Raw genomic sequence first — 20351 nt, 5'->3', positions numbered from 1 at the left:
AGCAATGCCGTTTAGACATTTTATTATAAATTTAATTTGTTTACAAATTATTATTTAAAATATAATTTAGGATTTAAATTAATATTTTTTATTATATTTAGATATAGATACCTAATATTAGACTCATGATAAGAGTAGACATGTCGCCTAATGCGAGTTGCGAGTAGCATGCGCCTACAGGACTGTATCTGTGGCGGCCTTGTGGACTATCACGGGTTGTGTTCCTGTGCAAGTGTTAGCAATAGAAAGGAAACGTCTCTATGAGAGAAGGGAGCATTTGGCAACAGCCATAAAAAAATGAAAGGGAAAGATCAATGGAAAAATGACAAGAGTGGAACAACAGGAAGATGTTACTCAGTGGACGAAGATGCTGATCCCGAGCCTAAGGAACTAGGTAGATTGTCTGTTTTAGGGCGTATCTTACAGCATCCATCCGACTTTCGGAGAACGGTACGTGCGACAGTCAACTGTACACAAGTAGGAGAGGGTGGTTTTAGTTGGTATGCAGGATAACAGATACACGAATCTTGGGCACTGCTATCTTTAGTACTTTAAATTAAACTAAAACCCAAATTTGAAGGGCTCAAAATGTAGGTAGCATAAAAAAATTTCGGTGCCCAAACAACCCCCCACCCGGATAATTCTAGGTGCACATATTAACATAGACTGAGCAGTCTCTAGAGCTAAGTGACCACACTATCTTTGTTTTCGTTGTTAGTTATGTCTCTATCTTAAATCAAGTAAATATAGCAGCATCTCTTTTTGGTCAGAAGAGAGCGAGTGAAAATTTTCAATGCGATAGACAGAGACAGATCAAACAACCGCAAAAGATATTGTCACTGTTCGTTGCTGTCATGCTCAGTCTATGTTAAAATATACGTCTATGCCAGTGATATGGGAAATCTCTTTCCAATATCACTGGTCTATGCAGAAGTGAAGCCGAGTCCGCCATTTTCATTAGGGAAAGAAGGCAGCGTTGCCAGGTCATCGCAGTCAGAAATCGTGCGCCGTTGTTAAAACTATCGTATTTTGTCGTACCACAGACCATAGTCCTTGGTTAATAAAGATATGGTCATTGTATATTATGTTAAACAAGAAATTAACAAAGTAGAAAAAATAATATAGGTATTTAATTTATTGTGAAAGAAACAAACGAAGACAAATAAACAACAAATTAATAAATAAACCATGTATCCTAAAGACCGCTTTATAGCTTGCAAGAAAACTTTTTGCAATTTTTATATTATTTATATTAATTATATTTTTAATACTCGTATACAAAAAATGAACAAAAGTCAAAACAATGCCCTTAACTATTTTTTTTTTCCACCATTTGTTCGGAATCTTCTATAGCGTAAAACACATTATCTTCTCCATCATCATAATTTTGTATACGTTGATCTAAATTTCTAACATCGCAGATTGTTATAAAAGTTATGTAAATAAGGTGGTACATACATTAACAAATCTTGTAAATTGCTAAATTTAGCTGCTTCAATGTCTCTGCCTTTTGAGTATAAAAGTGGAAGTTTTCCAATAAACGTCGATGTATTGCGCTTCGTAGTGTCTATATGTTTAAAAATAACCTCCGGATTGTTAGATTCTTTATAATACAATTGTAGTGGTTCAATTAAAGAGTATTGTCGAGTAAATACTTAACGTTTATTTTAAAAATCCCCTAATCAGCGTATCGTCTCTCCGGCTGAGGGCAGGTAAAGGCAATTAAAATTTAATGACTTTTTCATCTGAGAATGTAGGGAGTATCGAATATCATATAAGAATATATACAATTGCGTAGAGATAGTTAGGGTTAGTGAGTCGAATTTCTACCACCGTAGGAAACTGAATTAAAGAAAACTTTTAAAGTCACATTTGTATATTTTAATACAAAAGTAATTTTTTTGTAATAGAAATTTAATTTTGTATTTTATTGAACCAGGAGTCTCATGCGAAAATTAATCGTAGGACGTTCCTAACGTAATATTTGGCGACCGTGACAGGACTTATATACGGGTGTCTTAAAAGTTAGTTTTTTTCGCTTATTTTAGTGAAAACTTTTTTCCGGCGAATAATTTTGTTTTTGCCGTGAGGCTCGGCCAAAGTTAACCTTTTTAAGCGAAAATGGAATCGGATAAAAAACGCAGAATGGTTCTTCGTAGTGCACTTACGAAAGTTGCTACTGTTTTGGACAGTTTGTTAGCTGAACCGGTAGATACTCGACCCTGGCAGAAAATTAGCGTACAGTGGGAACTTTTATAAGTAAAGTACAATGAGCTTTGTGAAGTGGAAAGTGCCGTACTTGAAAGTATATTGAAAGAAGCTTCCGAAGAAGAGTTAATCAGTGAGATGGAGGCAAAAGATAAATATAGTGCAAGGTACTTTGAACTTAAGTACAAATATGATGACAGACCAGGTTCAGTAAGTTCAGAGTCATCAAGTATAAAAGGTAAGCGCAAATTTAAATTACCTCCAATCGAGTTCAAGAAATTTAATGGAGACTTGAAAGATAGGCTTCCTTTTTGGTCACAGTTCAAAGTAGTGCATGACGATTCATCAATTGATTTGACTGATAAGATAGCTTATTTAAGACAAGTCACTGTAGAGTCTAGTAAGGCCAAACGATTAGTGGAGAGTATTCCTGCAGTAACCGACAATTACTCAAAACTTATCCAGAGTTTGCAGTCTAGGTTTGGCAGAGAGGATCTCCAGATTGAAGTTTACATTAGAGAGCTCCTAAAGTTAATTTTGAGTTTGCCAGAAGATATGATTCGACTATGGCATAGATCTTCACAGTTTTTAAGGCCTTATGTTCCCGTGTCCATGGAAAATATCGTAGAAACTGAAGTTACAACTTTAAAAACAAGATTGAGTGTGTTAATGAGCTTTTTACGGAGTGAAGTTCAAAATGAACAAAAAATTGATTTAGCAACGGAAGGTTTTGGTGTACCGACTGAAAATAAATATAAATTCAATAGCCTCTTTGCCAAGAAAAATGTAAAATTACCTAAGCAAGGAACTGATCAGCCCCTAGCGACCGCTGCTGGGTTAGTAAATTATGAGGTTTACAGGTGTGTATTATGTGAGAGGCAGCATGACAGTACAAATTGTTTTAAAGTACAAAAATTTACTATGGAGCAGAAACGTCCAACATTGTCAGAAAAGAAAGCCTGTTTTCGATGTCTGAAAGTAGGACATTCTTCTAAAAAGTATAGAGGACGTTTGAACTGTATATTATGTTGTAAAACACATGCTGTTTTGATGTGCCCTAATTTGCCTGTAAATAAAATTGATACATCGACCTCAAGTGCTACCCGTTCAGAAGAAAATATAACTGAGGATCAGACGCTTGCTAATTTGAATAATACGCAGGTTTTTTTACAAACTCTTCGAATAAACATAAGAAGTGCACATGGTACTAAACAAGTAAGGGCACTTATTAATACTGGATCGCAGAGGACATATATTTTACAAAGTACCGCGCAAGAAATGGATTTTTCTGCTAAGGGAACGGAAAAGATTGTACATGCATTATTTGGCGGTAGAAGCATTTCTGAACAACGACATAAATTGTACGAGGTAACTGCGTGTGAAAGAACCTACGCTTGTTCATTTGATGCCTTAGATCAGTGATTCCCAACCTGGGGGCGATCGCCCCCCGGGGGGCGATTTGAGATATTCAGGGAGGCGATAGAGCGAAGGGGGCGATATGGGAAGCGACAGAGAAAAGGGGGCAATAAGTGGGGCGTTTAGCATCCGGAAAACGAGAAATGGGTAAATGAGAAAAATAATAAAAGAGAAAAAAAATACAATACTTTCGATCGGATATCCATAGGATAATAAAAAGTAAATATATGTATACCAATGCAGGTAATAATAACACAAACATCTCGTCTAGTCACAAAGAGCTATGAATCATAATACAATTTAATTCTATACATTATCGTTATAATTATACATTATAACGAATTCTGCATTTTCCTTTGATCGAGCTTTCGTATTGTGCGATCATCCGCACAAAAGAGAAAGAGAGAGAAGTGCGATAAGAATGATGAGAAGTAGGTACCGCTCCTGCCGATCTGACTCGAACAAAAAGCGAACGGCCGAGGTTGTCGTCGCTTCAAATGCGGAGTCTTTCGTTCCCGAGTTTTGTATTGTGGTATATAAAGTTGTTTTGTTTCAACTGACAGTCATTGTGTTCAGTGAGTCAAAAAATGCCAAGCCGCACACAATTGGAGAAGAACTCATCCTTCCAGCTGTCAAAGTGATAGTTGATACTATGTTGGGACCCAGTCAGGCCGGCCAAGTAACAGATGCAATTCCTCTCAGCAATAATACTGTCTCCAGAAGGATTGATGAAATGGGAGCGAATGTCGAAGATGTTCTCTGCAACAAATTGAAAAGCAGAGAGTTTACTGTGCAACTTGACGAGAGTACCCTGAGTGACAGCACAGCTTTGCTGCTGTCATATGTCCGATTCATTGACGACAATGGAGAAATGGCCAAGGAAATGCTGTTTGTTAGAAGTCTGATTACTGATACAAAAGGATCTTCCATATTTGAGGTCGTTAAGAGATTTTTTGAGGAAAAAGAGATTCCCTTATTAAATATGATCGCCTGTGCTACTGACGGTGCAGCAGCAATGACAGGACGCCATCGGGGATTTATTGCACATCTGAAACAAGCAGTACCTGGAATTTTGTGTGTTCACTGCGTCATTCACAGAAAGCATTTGGCTGCCAAGAATTTCAGTGGGAGGTTGCACGATTCTCTTCCACTTTTCATAGATGCGGTAAATAAAATTAACAACCAAAGAATGATCGAATATTTCGTACACTTTGTGAAGAAAATGATGAGATATTTAATACATTGCTACTACATATGGAAGTCCGCTGGCTTTCTAAAGGCAATTGCTTAAGGCGGTTCTTCAGCCTCATGGATACTGTTATTGAATTTCTTAATACTACTGACCCCACACTGAGTACAGAACTACAAGAGAAACGAAATGACATCGCTTACTTATCAGATATTTTTCAAAAATTAAATAAAATGAACCTGCAACTACAGGGAAAGAACATAAATATGGCTAAAGCGAAGGGAGTAGTCGGAGCAATCATTGACAAACTATCTATTTTTGAAGAAAATATGCAGAGAAGAGATCTGACCAAATTCCCCAACTTGAAATCTTCTTGTGTTGATTCTGAGGATCTTCAGACATACTGCCTTCACCTTCAAACACTGAAAGAAGATCTGCAGTCCCGATTCCAAGATTTGACTAGTCTGAAAGTGTCAACTTGGTATATCAATCCTTCCAGCGTGGAAGTTTCAACGGTATGTCCTTCTCTTCAAGAAAACTTGATTGATTTGAGACATGATGTTAAAATTGAAAGTTTGTTTCGGGAGTGTGGTACGAAATATTTTGGCCGCGGATAAAAGAAGTGTATCCAATCTTGTGGAATGCAATCAAATTATTATTATTGGCATTCCCCACAACATATCTAGTGGAGAAAGGTTTTAGTTCTATGTGTATATTGAAAAACAGACAAAGAAATAGGCTCGACATAATAGAAAGAGGGGATTTGAGGTTGTTATTAACCAACATTGAGCCAGACATAAAGAAATTATGTGAGGGACACCAGGCCCAAGGAGGCCATTAACAATTCTTTTACACACATATAACCATTTATCATTTTACGAAATGTAAAAATAAATAAATATGGTAATAATAATTACCTTTTGTATAGATTCATTATTTGTTTCAATTTAATTGGGAGGGGGGGGGGGCGATTGTAGTATTCATAACTGGTGAAACCTGTCTAAGGGGGCGATCATGGGAAAAAGGTTGGGAACCACTGCCTTAGATCAACCAAAAATTTGTGCAGATGTCTCTTCTATTTATGACTGACCTTGGATTGAGGAACTCAGTGACATGAATATTTCACTCAGCGATGTCGGAAAGACAGCACCGATTGAGATTTTGTTTGGAGCTGATATTGTAGACAAATTGTATACAGGGAGAAAATATCAGTTACAGTGTGGTCTTGTAGCAGTTGAAACTCTTCTGTAGCGAAACTCTGGGAGCTTGATGTTATTGGGATAACCGACCCTGTAGAAAAAAATGACACGAGAGGTGGTAGCCAAAGAGGCTAAGAATTTTTTCTACGAGACTGTACGATGTGACAGCGAAGGCAAGTATGAAGTTATGTTACCTTGGTTGAACGAGCATCCCTTAATTTCAGATAATTTAGTTGTCGCTAGGAGAAGGTTAGATAATACTTTAAATAAGTTGAAAAGGTCTAATTTGTTTGAATCGTATAACTTTATATTCAATGAGTGGTTGAACGAGGGTGTGATTGAAATAGTGAATAATCCAGAAGAGAATAATTGCGTGCATTATTTACCTCACAGGCCCGTTATTAAAAATAATAGTGAAACCACAAAAATTAGGCCAGTCTTTGACGCATCATCTCATGAACAGGGTTGTCCTTCCTAGAGGTGGGGCCCAGTCTTATTGAACTTATTCCTTCTGTTCTATTACGATTCAGACAACAAAAGGTAGGAGTTGCGTCGGATATTCGAAAGGCTTTTCTTTAAATTTCTGTACATTCAAAGGACAGAGATTTTTTGAGGTTCCTATGGGTAAACGATGAAGGAAAGGAATTTGTATTTCGACACAAAAGGGTTGTTTTTGGAGTCAATTGTAGTCCATTTCTTCTGGGTGCCACTATAGAGTTTCATTTAACAAAGGCGATGGAGAAATGTTGTAATGATAATCCGTATTCTAAAAACACAATTTAAAAGCTTATGACTGGGTTTTATGTGGATAATTATGTGACCACTGTTACTGATGAAAATGAGTTGACAGTGTTGTATCAGAAGCAACCGCCCTTATGGAGGAAGCTAAGATGAACTTAAGAGGATGGAAGGCCTCTGGTAATACAAAAACAGTTGTCCCTCTTCTTGGTCTTCTCTGGGACTCTTCAACAGACACTCTGAAAATCAATAGTGAAACTTTTCAAGGAATGGAATTGAACGTTTCATAACTAAGAGACTGGTGCTTTCCATAGCTCAGAGTATATTTGACCCTGTTGGTTTTACCTGTCCAGTATCCCTATTCCCCAAACTGTTGCTACAGAAACTTTAGGAGAAGCGCCAGGGATGGGATGCTCCAGTCGAGAATGACATGGCTGAAGAATTTTGGGTTACTAATTGGGTTACTCACCTTCCTGAACTGTCGAGTATGGAGATTCCACGCTGGATTCAGGCTAGATCCATGGAAGCTGATCATTGGAGCTTGCACATGTTTTCAGATACAAGTAAGAAAGCTTATGCCGCTGTAGTATTTTTAAGAGTTGTTCGGAATGATGTCTCAATTTTCCTTGTAGCAGCTAAGAGTCGTGTGCCCCCTTTGAAGAAGATTTCTATACCCAGATTGGAACTGTTGGCAGCCATTATTGGTGTTAGACTTTATCAGTCAGTAAAAAGACAATTTTCTCAATATGTTGAGTCTTATTTTTGGAGTGATTCCACTACTGTTCTTTCTTGGATTCAACGTAAGGATGACTGGTAAGTTCATAAAGAAGAAGTCTGTACCGAGAAAAAGAAAAATGCCAGTTCGTCACTTTTGAATATGACGTCTGACGATTGGCATCTGCATTACTTTTCTCAGTACATAAAACTTTTAAGAATGATAGCTTGGGCGCTACGATTTTGTTATGATGCAAGAAATTCACACGAAACACGTACAGGTGAATTGGTCGCTGAGGAAATCGATAAAGCCGAAATATTTGTATTGAAGCTAGTGCAGAACGAAGCGTTCGGTTCAGATACGAAACGAATTTCCTCGCTAAACACGTTTGTCGATGAATTTGGACTTATACGTTTAAAAACTCGCGTTACTGAGAGACTTGACACGGAAGATTTTTGTCTGCCTATCTTACTTCCGGGTGAACATTTTATAGTGCGTAAGTTAATTTTAAGCCTACACAAAAGCTCTTGTCATGTAGGCACACAGGACGAGGACGACCGAGAATAGTTTATAGTGAAAATGGAACAAATTTTACGGGATTCGAGAATGCGCTTAAGCAATTGGACTGGAATACTATCGCGGAATATAGTTCTACACAACGTATTAAGTGGCGTTTCAACCCCCTACAGCTGCATGGTGGGGTGGATTTTGTGAGCGATTAGTAGGTATTATGAAAGGACTTTTGCGAAAAGTTTTAGGTCGAGCGTCTCTCAATTATGAAGACTTATTGACATTATTGTGTGCTTGTGAGAGTATAGTTAACTCGCGTCCATTAACGTATCTTTCGAACGATCCTACTGAGTTAATCGCGTTAACCCCAAGTATGTTTTTAAAGGAACAAGTCAGTTACGAGTTGGTGGAATGTGATTTGCTAGAGCAGAATTCTCTCACACGCAAAATACGGCGTTTACAAGGGTTGAGAAATCATTTGCGAAAAAGATTTCGTGCTGAATATCTGGCTCAATTTAAAGCAGGAACGAAGAAGCCGAAGGTATCCAAAGTGTCTATCGGGGATGTCGTTTTAGTCGGCAATGACAACATCAAGCGTCTTCAGTGGCATTTAGGAAAAGTTATTGAACTTATACCTGGTAGGGATAACCAGGTAAGGTTCGTCTTGCGACTGCACAAGGGCAACTTCTGAGACCATTACAAAGGCTTTACCCGGTGGAGGTCGTAGATACAGTTACTACTGGCGAGAATGTCCAAGGTAATACTCTACCCTGTAACAGTCACACGGTTTCAGAGAGGTTACCTCAAGAGAACGTTGGTCGACTCCAGTTTAAGGAAGAACCAAGTAAAAAAAGTGCTGGAGTGATAAAAAGCAGAGCACCCGACTTAAATGAAAGATATATGCGTTGTGGCCGTGTGCTGAAAACTCCTTTAAGATTGAAGTGATATTTTCATGACATTTTCGTAACTCTGCATTTTTTTGAGAAATTATGTCAAATTTCTCAAGGTGGAAGAATGTCGAGTAAATACTTAACGTTTATTTTAAAAAATCCCATAATCAGCGTATCGTCTCTCGGGCTGGTGAAGGCAATTAAAATTTAATGACTTTTTCATCTGAAAATGTAGGAGTATCGAATATCATATTATAAGAATATATACAATTGCCTCGATAGTTAGGGTTAGTTGAGTCGAATTTGTACCACTGAAGAAACTAAATTAAATAAAACTTTTAAAGTCACATTTGTGTATTTTAATACAAAAGTAATTTTTTTTGTAATAGAAATTTAATTTTGTATTTTTTCGAACCAGGAGTCTCATGCGAAAATTAATCGTAGGACATTCCTAACGTAATACCGTTCCTATTCACCCCATTTTACGGTATCTACTAATTTTTCCTATAATACTTTATAAATAAATATATTAATATAAATAACTTTTAGGTAAACAAACAAGAGGATTATTTGGGAACTTAATGGATAAAATTCATAGGACTTACGGTAACGCATGCATTTTTTGTATTGATCCTATTGGTAATTATATTTAGATACTCTATATTGCTAAATGTGAAGATGCTGCACTACATTAAGGAATGCGATAAGGTTGGGTCCTTTCTCTTATCTTATTTAATGTCTTTTCTGAAATGATATTCTCGTCGACCTTATAAAAATCCAAGAACAAATAAAAATAAATGGAGTGGGCGTGAATATAAGATATTACATAGAACTTTGCACAAAAGCTGATTTGAAATTTATCTATTGTGACAAATATAAAAATTTGTTTTTTCTTTTTCTCATATCCTTTTGCCTTCTCAGGCGTCGACTGGGGATTCCGGTTCTTCCTTTTCCATTTTCCATGCATTTCTATTTTTAGCTATCGTCTTTAATTCTTCAATAGTTTTCCCTTTATTACTTCCCATTTCTTCGAACTGATCTATCCATTTTCTTCCGATCTCTTTATAGTTTTATGAAACTTGTTGACATTCGAATATGTATTATCCAGGCTATACATTTACTGGAGGTGGTATGTTATTTGCTGGAGATTTTCCTACATGTACAACGTCTTTATTTAATTGATTAGATATGTCCTCTATTATTTATTTTATATCCTTCATTCAAGCTACCTCCAAATTTTTCACAGCTTTCTCTTTTTGCTATGTTTCTCTTTGTAGTATACTCCTTCTTATCACTTTCAAAATATGTTTGTTTGTATTTCTTTAAGGTAGTTTTCTTTTCCTTTATTAATTAATGTTTTGATTTCTTCACTCCACCATGCTGCTCTCTAAAAATGTTTGTTACATTTTTCTATTCCTTATATTTCTTCCGCCATATTTTCCCATAAAACCCATCCGTCTATTATTATCGTTGCCCACTCAGGCGTTCAAATCACCAATTAGGGTTCAGTAGGACTATTGGTTTGCACCTCAGAGTCCCTGTAATTTCAAGGCAAGCAAGTCTTTGTACCTTACAAAGTTTAAGGATGCCACTTTTTTGCTGCACATTAAGTCACCATACCTCTGACAATACATGTATAATTATTGGTTTTCCAATAAAATCCGATATAAGATTTCCCCACATTTGTCCATAAGTGCGTCTGGCTACCATTTTGTTTCAGACTTAGAATAGTGCGCCCTCAAAAGTTATTTCAGGGTCTCTTCACCAATCTGAGTGTAAAAACCTAACTTCTGCTTGACTCCTTTTGGAGTGATAGGTTATAATTATCTGAGGGTGAGGGTCAAAAAAATCAAAAACTTCTTCTTCTTCTTCAAAAAAAAGGGTCCTTGAAGAGAACTTTAGAGATCCCTGACATTCCTAGAGTCTGTTCTATCTCGCAATTTCTTATTGCACTTCTCTGTGTCTGACTTCTGTCCTTTGATTGTAAGGTTATTCCACCAGTGCACCTGTTGAAATTTCTCACTCTCTCTGGTCAATAGTCCTTGAACGCCGACATCACATCTTGAAATTGTTTTGTAGCCATGTCTAAGTCCAGTGTATCCCTTATTGTCTCTTTACCCTATCTAAACAATATTCTAAGTCTGCTTGATATGTTTCCCAGTCAGTTTTACAAGAGTTACAGTAAATTTCCTTGATAGGTTTATTACCTATTATTTAAAAACAAATGTGTCCATGGTCTGAACAAAACACCCTCATCTGACCGTTGCCATTTTTTAACAGTTCTAGCCACTGTTATATCAATTAAATCCTTTCATTGTGAAGTTACGAAAGTTGGTTTGTTTCCTACATTTACTAAATCATATTACATAAACTGTAGTAATGACTCGCCCCTTTCATTGACGTTTGTGCTACCCACATCAGGTGGTGCACCATCATGTCGAAACTGATGATCAGATGCAGTACATTTATTCTAGAATATCTGTCTAGCTGTTCTCTCCTCGAGGTTCTCAGTATCATATGAAAAGTATGCTGATTCAAGAATTGTCTCCTTCATATTCCTTCTGGTGGCACACAATCATCTTGAAGGATTCTTTTTCCAGAAAAGAAGGAACCTTTTCAGGTCTGTAATATACCTCCAATGAGCAGCCTTCAATGGTTTGTATTAGACATCATTGATCAAGAAAACTATATGTTCATCCTAATGATCTTCTGATTATGTCCTAATAACCAGTCCACTTCCTAATGTCTGGATTTTGTTACCTTAGGCAAGTCATGGTATTTGTTCCATTGGTCATTTATCAGGAACATAGACCATGTCTTGGCATTTTATTGTAATTGACTACAGATAAGTCTGATCTCTTCATGTACCCTCCTGACATGAGAGTTTAAATTTTTTAGGTTTGATATGAAACAAATTCAATTAATAGTAATTAATTTTTGACAAATATTTTATGCTCATGACATAATGTGCATGTTTTTTTATATCAAATTAAAGCTAATTTTTTTCTTAATATGATGATTAATGTTGCTAGTTGTTAAAAATGCAAGGTATGAAAGATAAAGTAAAATAGAGTTAGGGTGCAATGACACTGATTTGATAAGTGATATCTATTGACGCATGCTAAGTCTCAGACAACTGATACTTCACACCAGTAGTGTTGCATGCTAGCTGTCTATTTTATCTTTGATGCATCACGTTTTTAACTGCTGAAAACACATTTTTAGCCATTTTTTTCTCAGGCGACCTTGTATAATCATATTAAGAAAAAAATTAGCTTTAATTCGATACAAAAAACATGCATGTATGTCATTAGCAGCCTATTTAAAAAATAAAAAAATGAAATAAAAATTTTATTAAAAATTAATTACTATTAATTGAATTCAAAATATTTGCGGCCACTTTTCAACTAGCAACCTAATATTAATGTATTCTCCCAGTTTTAAATTATTTAAAATACAAGTGTTTTTAACTACACCATTATGAACATAGTGATCCTGCAGTGGGATCTTAGGCTACTAGGCCTTCTGAAATAAGCGCTTAGTATTTTGTTGAATACTCCTATTACATAAATATTATTTTTTTATTAAATCTAAATTTTATAACAATAAGTATTTCATTTTTAGGGTGAAAAAAGGCCAAAATCTATTTAAATCCATGAAATATGAAGTCATGAATACCTGTCTTAGTAATTAAACAATTATTATAGTATGATTTAAAACATTAAAAAATGCAGAACTGTACAAATACTTTGTATTTATTTTAAATGTAAATTACATTATAAAAAAAATTAAGAACGTCTGTTGAATGTGTTTGTAGCTGGTTGTGTTAACTGCAATCCACTGATATTGTTGAAATCAAGCATTTTCAACATTTCTTTGGTCTCTGGATCAACCTCAATGATATCATGTTCAAGAGCAGAGACTTCTGGTACATAGTTATCACGTCTTTCACGTTCTTCTTCTTGCAATTTGATGGAAATTCCACGCACCTGCAAATATAAAATGAATTGATCAAAAATTAATTAAGAGTTCTCTTTACTCTAATATTTTAAGATCTAACATGTTATAACATTAACATTGACCAATGTGCAAAAAAGAAAATTGATTTAAGATCGTTCCACCTTATTTTAACCCACACATCCAAGTGGTATATATATCATATGTTAATAAACATAAAACAATATGAGCATCCAATTTTCCACTCTTTAAATGAGAACATCTTTGTTCAACAATATTGATCATATTAATATTTCCATTGATTCTACTAATTTATGTTAAAATTTTAATATTATCTCCTAGAAAGCTTGCCCCTAAAATTAATTTTTTGGCAGAATCTGTTTCTATTGCACCAAGTAATTCTATAGGAATCAATATAATATAATATTACGATCCATCTCATCTACATCCATGCCATCTAAGATTTACATGTTGGCCTTCTATTTCAAAATATTACAAATAAAAGCAGCAATCAATATTATTCGATCATTCTCAAAAAAAACTTAACTAAAGCATAAATATTAATTTTAATCAATCAAAACTGACATGCATCTTCATAGTTCAAAAGAAGCTAAACACTTTAATCTCTGGCACTTGGTCATAAGACCTTCTCGTACCAACTGGTATAGATTATTACAATTCGAAAATAACAACCAGACAAAAAAAAAATAAAAGTTCATAACTAAAGCAAAATATAATACAGGTATTAGTTATGAGTCATGGATGTAACATCAAAAATATTGGTGTTATTGTTATAAATACATAACTAACCTAACTATTATTACATTTTACAGCTATTTTACTGAAAATCGCCTTAAAATATGTTAAAACTGAAATATACCACAAAAACTTACTTGTGAATGCCTAAGACGTTTCATCAAATGTGTGACAAAACCTGCAATTTTATTACGTAGAGGTTTTGTTGGAATAATTGCGATTTCTTCGCAGATGCGCTTGTTTGTGTGGAAATCTAAAGTTAAACGTGTGTAGTATTTTTCAATGATGACTTTGGAGGCTTTCTTCACTGTCTTGGTACGTACGCGACCCATGTTTTCTACAAAATACGTTTAACGTTTATAATTATTATGTACTTTATATTTTATCGATCAACCATTAAAAAGATGTTAATTTTCACAATATACTTCAAAAATATTCCAAAACTTACCAAAAGCGAAAAACTTGGTTCAGAAAAACGTGGTCAAAGAAGCAAAATTCTTTCAAAGAGAACGGAAGGTGGCGCTATTGACATTTGACAACTGACATTATAAATTATAAACATTTTTACCAACATTAAGACATTAGACTAATCATTACATCTTATAATTACACCTTACATCTTATTTACTTCCGTTGTTCCGTTTAATAATTATATGTATTTGAAATATAAAGCCCAATTTTAGTGCAATATGGATAATCCAAAACAAAGGCAATATGAGTAATCCATGTATCATTTAATAATTGTACGCATAATGTAGCGTGATTTAATAAGATTGGATAAGATAATTGGAATAAGATAAACAGTAGATGGTTTGGACTTTATAAAATATTATGTTAGGAATAATAAATTGATTTCTATTAATTTGGATAATTAGTTTAAGCAAAACACTACTACACTGTAAGTTGCCTACATGTGGCGCAACTTAGAAACAAAAGGGGAAGACATCATAGGAAAGATAGAAAGAAAATATATTTCTTTCTATCCTGCCGGTATTTTAAAATATTTTAATTTACTTTTTTTGGAACAAGCCACAATTTTACCCTAATATAAGTTTATTTATATTAGGGTAAATATAATATATTGAGAAAGTGGAAATCCAAACGTCAAAATGAAATTATTTTAAAACAAAATTGTGACTCTCTTTCAATAAAAATACTAAATTGTATTCGGCTTTATGTAGCTTCGGAACAATATTAAAATACCTACTTTAAATATAGGAAATTGAAATCGGTACTCAAATAATTCCTTAGGTTATATAAATATAGATGATGTTATAAATTACACACAAGTTAAAGTTCTAAAAAATTTTTGAAAGTTTCCTTTCGTCCTGAATATGATTAAATATATTGCTATAATTATCCTACAGATGGCAGGCTTAAGAAAGTATTATTGCGTCCTCCTACATTGCCAAATTTAACTTTATATTTTTCAGCACGATACAGCTTGAGAAATCTTGGTGTTATAGTTCTTTGTATGTTAACATTAGATCCTAAAAAGTATAATAGAAAGAAAGAAAAGATACTATGAATTTGTTAGTACAATAAGCCCACACGTTTATTTGCCTTTTTATATTATTTCTATCTCTAATCGGATCTTTTGTTAAAAAATAATATGTAGACTGAATACTGTAGATAAGTCGAAATCAAATCTTCAAAGTTACTGGTTACTCGTTGACAAAAAATAATTCAATAACAGTATGTATAATTCATTTGAAGACATAGAAACGTTATATAATATTTGTTACCAAATAATTTTTTTTTTACCTACAGCAGTCATTGAAGTAACTTAAAACACAGATATTTTAAACATATACATGATCAAAATTTAAACTGAATGGATTTTATATCAGCGTTAATATAGTCAGATTATAAGTTTATATAATTTCATTAGGGTATTCTATTGCTTTAATTATTGGATATTAGTGTATTTTTCCAAAACAATCTGCATTTGTGTAAGCCATTTTCACTCATTCTGTACTAAGAATTAAGGTACATAAGGAAATAATGTTGGAATGGCAATATTGGAATTCAACCTGACATTTGACATTTGTCTTTTTAAAAAATTATAACCAATAAAGTGACTTTGATTGTTACATTACCACCTAACGTCACCCATTACATCATTTTATCATCTATAAAATGATTTTAATTTGTTTATAATGTTTATTAAGTAAAACTATTTCGCCACCATAACATGTCTAAGATTTTTGCGTTATACGGGGAACTTTGTGCAACTCACCCATGGGAAGTTATATTTACTGTCATTACCTTTACTGTATGTTTTTTGACTTTGGATAAACCCCAAGGGACAAAGGCCTTTCCACGGACTACCTCAACATGTAGCACCTGCACTGAAGATCATTTTATAGCGGCCGATGTAATCGTGATGACAATAATCAGATGTCTTGCCATTCTTTACAGTTATCATCAATTCAGAAATCTCAGAAAATTAGGATCCAAATATATATTAGGTGAGTATTTTTTTGTTTTTATTCATGAGTAGTTATTCTATAGTATAAATGCATTTTAATTTTGTAAGTAGTATTTAAAAATTTATAGTAATTGTTGTTCAAAATAAAATTTTCACTCATTTGAGTGAATCTTTGAATATTTCCTGCACTTTAACCAGATTTTCCACAAGTTTGTATATTTGCAATGAAACTCTTCTCTTATGTCTTGGTCATATTTTTCCTCCATAATTATCCCTGTTTCTGTTGCCTCACAGCAACTTCTCGAAAAGCAAATTTGTGTTGCTAATATTTATTTTCACAAGATGTTATTAGCATTTTGCCTACTAGACAGGATTGGCAGTTCTATCAGTACAAAATGAAATATTATGCCGAAAAGACAAACTCACCCATTTCTTGGTGAACGTTATATAAAGAAAGGAATATATTTTTTAGGAAAGGAAAGGAATTTATTTATTAACTAAGTTTTTTATAGGCTGTGTAAAAATTTTTTTACTGTTATTGTTATATGTTATTGTTATTAAATCTTGGATATGTTGCCTGTGTGAGTCCATTTCAAATAGGTAAAAGAAATAAGAATAAGACTTACTCACGATCTATTTAATTCTATCACCAATGACCAGTTTCGCATACTATAATTTGCTATACATCTTCAGATCTTAAGGTACATGGTAAACTAAATGAGGCCGGTACAAGAATTATTATTTAGTGATTTAGAAAACATAGCTCAAACTATCCTGGTTAGCTGGTGACAGGTAATCATCAGTTTTATTGTAACCATTTAACAATTAGAGGGAAAGGTCTTGAGGGGAGAGTTAAACAAATAAACTAGGAAGTAGGTATTGTGTAATTGTTTGTTGAAATGAATGTGATGTGTTATATTATTTAAAAGTTATTTACATTTATTGGAGAGGTATATTTTGGAAATGTGTGTTAATTTATTGAATTACTTATTTATTAAAAACAGACAGCTCTATGATAATAAATGAAGGTAGATGTATAATTTAAATTTAATTTAAAATTAAAAATACTTTAAATTAAAATAAAATTAAAGACACTTAGGAACAAATAGAACACATTCAAAAAGACACAACAGACATTTAATTTAAAAGTGAGGCACATAGTGGTACTATATCATTTCTAGGAGAGGAACTGGCAAAAAAGGCTAGTTTTTTGTTGTCTAATAGACTTTTAAGAGGTAAAATTATTTAACCATTATTATTTAAGGTAATAATGTAATAAAATAAATGTTTTCTAAATCACTAAATAATAATTCTTGTACCAGCATGGTTTAGTTTACCATGTACGGTTGACCTGAAGATGCATAGCAAATTACAGTATGCAAAACTGGTCGTTGGTGGTAGAATAAATAGAATGTGAGTAAGTTTTATTCTTATTTCTTTTACCTATTCAACAATTTTTTCTTGTCAATCCATTCCTTATATTTATTTTCTAATTCTTTCCATTTTAGAAAGTTTTTCATGTGATTACTGCTTCATATCTATGCAAGGCTTTCGTTAATTTTCCCCATTATTTACATCCTTTGGTAAAACTACTAGATTTTGAAGTCACAAACATGTTACAACAAAAGTAGAAAACATAATTTAAAGATTGGAAATGGAATTAACCATGTTCTTAAGATAATCTATTTATTTTCTATTTTCTGGTTGAAATAGGTCTTGTTGAATTTTTGCCCTTTTGTTTCTTTTTGATATTTGGTCAGTTTAGTTTGAAGAGGTCCTATTTTCAATTAAAACTTCTCTGATTTTTTCCAACCAAGGAGGCCAATGAATCGGAGCTTCTATACCTCTACCAATCCATCGATTCGGAAAATGGTTATTTAACCAATTAAGACACCTTCTATCAAAGTGTGGTGGAGCTCCATCGTGCACAAAAAATAAAGATCTTTTCTTGTTTAGCGTTAAAACTTCTAATATCTCGAATAAAGTGATTGTTTAAAAAATCAAGGTACATATTATCACCATTTAAATTTACAGGTAGAATATGATAACCTATTATTGTTCTGAAGCTATTTTCTTGTGGCATTTTAAAGTAATTAATATTTAAATGGGAATAAGCCACAATTAAAGGTTAAACTACGTTTATTGACATTTCAATTTCCACTTCGGAAATCGTTCTCAAAATACAAACATTAGTAAATTAAACAAATTTTGTTTTTTTGTTACTTGGTGAAAAATTCTTCTAATAATTTAATTATATCTGACTCATTTATATTGACAATTCAGACATACATTATACATTTTAAAGTAGACGACTTTAAAATGATATTGCCAATATTGTTGAGTTGCATTCCTGGGACAACTTTACTTGTAAGATAGTTCATTCAATTACATGAAATCAACTTTAACTTGAGAATATCCATCAGAAAAAATCATAGCATGTAATTTGTCTTTAAAAAGACAAACATATGCCATGATGACAGTAAAAATCTTCTGTTAGCGATTCCATAGTAAATTATGAGGGAAAAACCAGTAAAAAAACCTCATAATACTATCCCGACATGGTAAGTATTTGATCGTGCATTTAGTTTATTTTCAATAAACACCAAATTCTGATTTTATATGTTTGTTATTTAAAAAACATAAATGATGTATCCTCTATATGTTACCGATTTACTAATACTGGTAGTTTCTTTTTAATAACTTTCTCTTTTAAATATGGGTAACCAGATCCTACTACATTCTGCCGAGGAATTTGCTACACAATTGGTCTCATATAGCATAATTCGAGCCGCTTCTTTGATTTTTCTCTTTTTACTATCCGTGTCTTTTAGGACTATATTTGAATCAGTCCATTGAAGCCTATGTTCCTTTAGCCCATGCGTGTTTACATATTTGAGATCTATCAAACTCTCTATTTTTAATATAAGAGTGATGTTCACTTATTCTAACATTTAATGGCCTTGATGTTTGACCTAAATAAAACTAATCGCATTCACAAGGTATTTTATAAATGTAATTCTTTGTCCTTTCTTGTTCATTGTTAGGTTTGGTTTTAGACAAAATAGATCTCAGTGTGTTTGTTGTTTTGAATGTTGTTGAAATGTGGAATTTATTTCCTATCCTTTATATTCCATACTTTACACCAGCAGGTCTTATTACTTCCGAAACTACTCCGAAAACAGTACACAGTATCGAGTTTTACCAAGAGTACCTTTTGTGGTGTAAAATTGTATGACTTCCGAAACTACTCCGAAAACAGTACACAGTATCGAGTTTTACCAAGAGTACCTTTTGTGGTGTAAAATTGTATGATGTTCACTTGGAATTTTGATTAATAATTCTACCTTTAAAAAAGTTATGTTGAATAATATTTCATATAAATATTCGAATACAATAATTTCATTACAGTGTTGCCTGTAGTTTCAGCAAAATCGTAAAAAATGTGTAACATTTTATTTTCTTCAACCGCCTCTATCTTGTAAACGGCTGACATTACAAAAAATTTTTAATAAGCAAACCCCAATTATTTTTCAGTTTTTTACCTATCCTAGACGCAGTATTACCGTTTTTTGAAACACCCTGTATGCCTCCACTGCTGGACATAGGTCTCCCTCAGCTCTTTCTATCTGCCTCTGTCTTGTGCGGCTTACATCCAGTTATTGCTAACACGCTTCAGGTCGTCAGTACATCTAGTTGGTGGGCGTCTTCTACTCGTATTGCTTCTTGTCTTGGTCTCCACTCTAAAATACGTTTTGTCCATCGGTTGTCTGAGAATCTGGCGACGCGTCCTGCCCAATTCCATTTTAGCGGTGCGATTTTTTCGGTGGCGTCTGTTGTTTTTGTTCTACGATGTATTTCTTTGTTTGAGATTCGGTCTCTCAGAGAGACACCCAACATCTGGTGCTCCATAGCCCTCTGAATCATGCGAATCATTCACTACCTTTTTTGTGAGTGTTAATGTTTCCGCTCCATAAGTGAGTACAGGTAACACACATTGGTCAAAGATATGGGTAGATCCGATTTAAATACATAGTTTAATTTGTAACGTAATATTTTGCCTACCACATAGGGTATTATTATGGGGGTTGAAAACTGGGGACTGAAACTACTGGAGGTGGAGATGGGGCAAGCAAAATAAACGAAACTGTGCGAACGGCACTCAGGATTTGTTTGGAGATCTGGGTCGTGGATAAGTTGAATGGCAAGCGGGTTGGATTGGGCAACTACAAAAAAATGAAACAAAGGGGGTTCTTACATAAGTCTCTTGGAACAAACGGCCAAAAAAACAACAGGGAGGACCTCTAGCAATTTAAAACGGACGCCGCATTGAGGTGTCACATTA

General features: G+C 33.9%; 3 protein-coding genes across 4 annotated transcripts in view; 2 read left to right on the top strand and 1 right to left on the bottom strand.

The window, feature by feature from the left end:
• The window catches only part of LOC140441203 (uncharacterized), a 61164-nt gene extending 48540 nt beyond the window's left edge, over positions 1-12624 (top strand). For both annotated transcript variants that reach the window (XM_072531777.1, XM_072531776.1), the window contains 2 exons: positions 9415-9471; positions 12490-12624. In XM_072531777.1, the coding sequence (XP_072387878.1) occupies positions 9415-9447 (33 nt within the window). In that variant the 3' untranslated portion in view covers positions 9448-9471; positions 12490-12624. The remainder of the gene's footprint in view (positions 1-9414; positions 9472-12489) is intronic.
• RpS17 (ribosomal protein S17) lies at positions 12603-14144 on the bottom strand. The gene is made up of 3 exons (XM_072531778.1): positions 14027-14144; positions 13716-13915; positions 12603-12854 (listed from the first exon to the last, which is right to left on the bottom strand). The coding sequence occupies exons 2-3, from the start codon at positions 13908-13910 to the stop codon at positions 12654-12656; spliced, it is 396 nt and encodes a 131-aa protein (XP_072387879.1). The 5' UTR covers positions 13911-13915; positions 14027-14144; the 3' UTR covers positions 12603-12653.
• Positions 14145-15644: 1500 nt separating this feature from the next.
• LOC140441201 (3-hydroxy-3-methylglutaryl-coenzyme A reductase-like) overlaps positions 15645-20351 on the top strand; it is a 41366-nt gene continuing 36659 nt past the window's right edge. Inside the window, exon 1 of the mRNA XM_072531774.1 lies at positions 15645-16049. Coding sequence (XP_072387875.1) covers positions 15773-16049 — 277 coding nt within the window. The 5' untranslated portion in view covers positions 15645-15772. The remainder of the gene's footprint in view (positions 16050-20351) is intronic.

This window comes from Diabrotica undecimpunctata, chromosome 5, assembly GCF_040954645.1.
Source record: "Diabrotica undecimpunctata isolate CICGRU chromosome 5, icDiaUnde3, whole genome shotgun sequence".
Classification (NCBI taxonomy): domain Eukaryota; kingdom Metazoa; phylum Arthropoda; class Insecta; order Coleoptera; family Chrysomelidae; genus Diabrotica; species Diabrotica undecimpunctata.
This window is presented reverse-complemented; position numbering and strand designations above follow the sequence as displayed.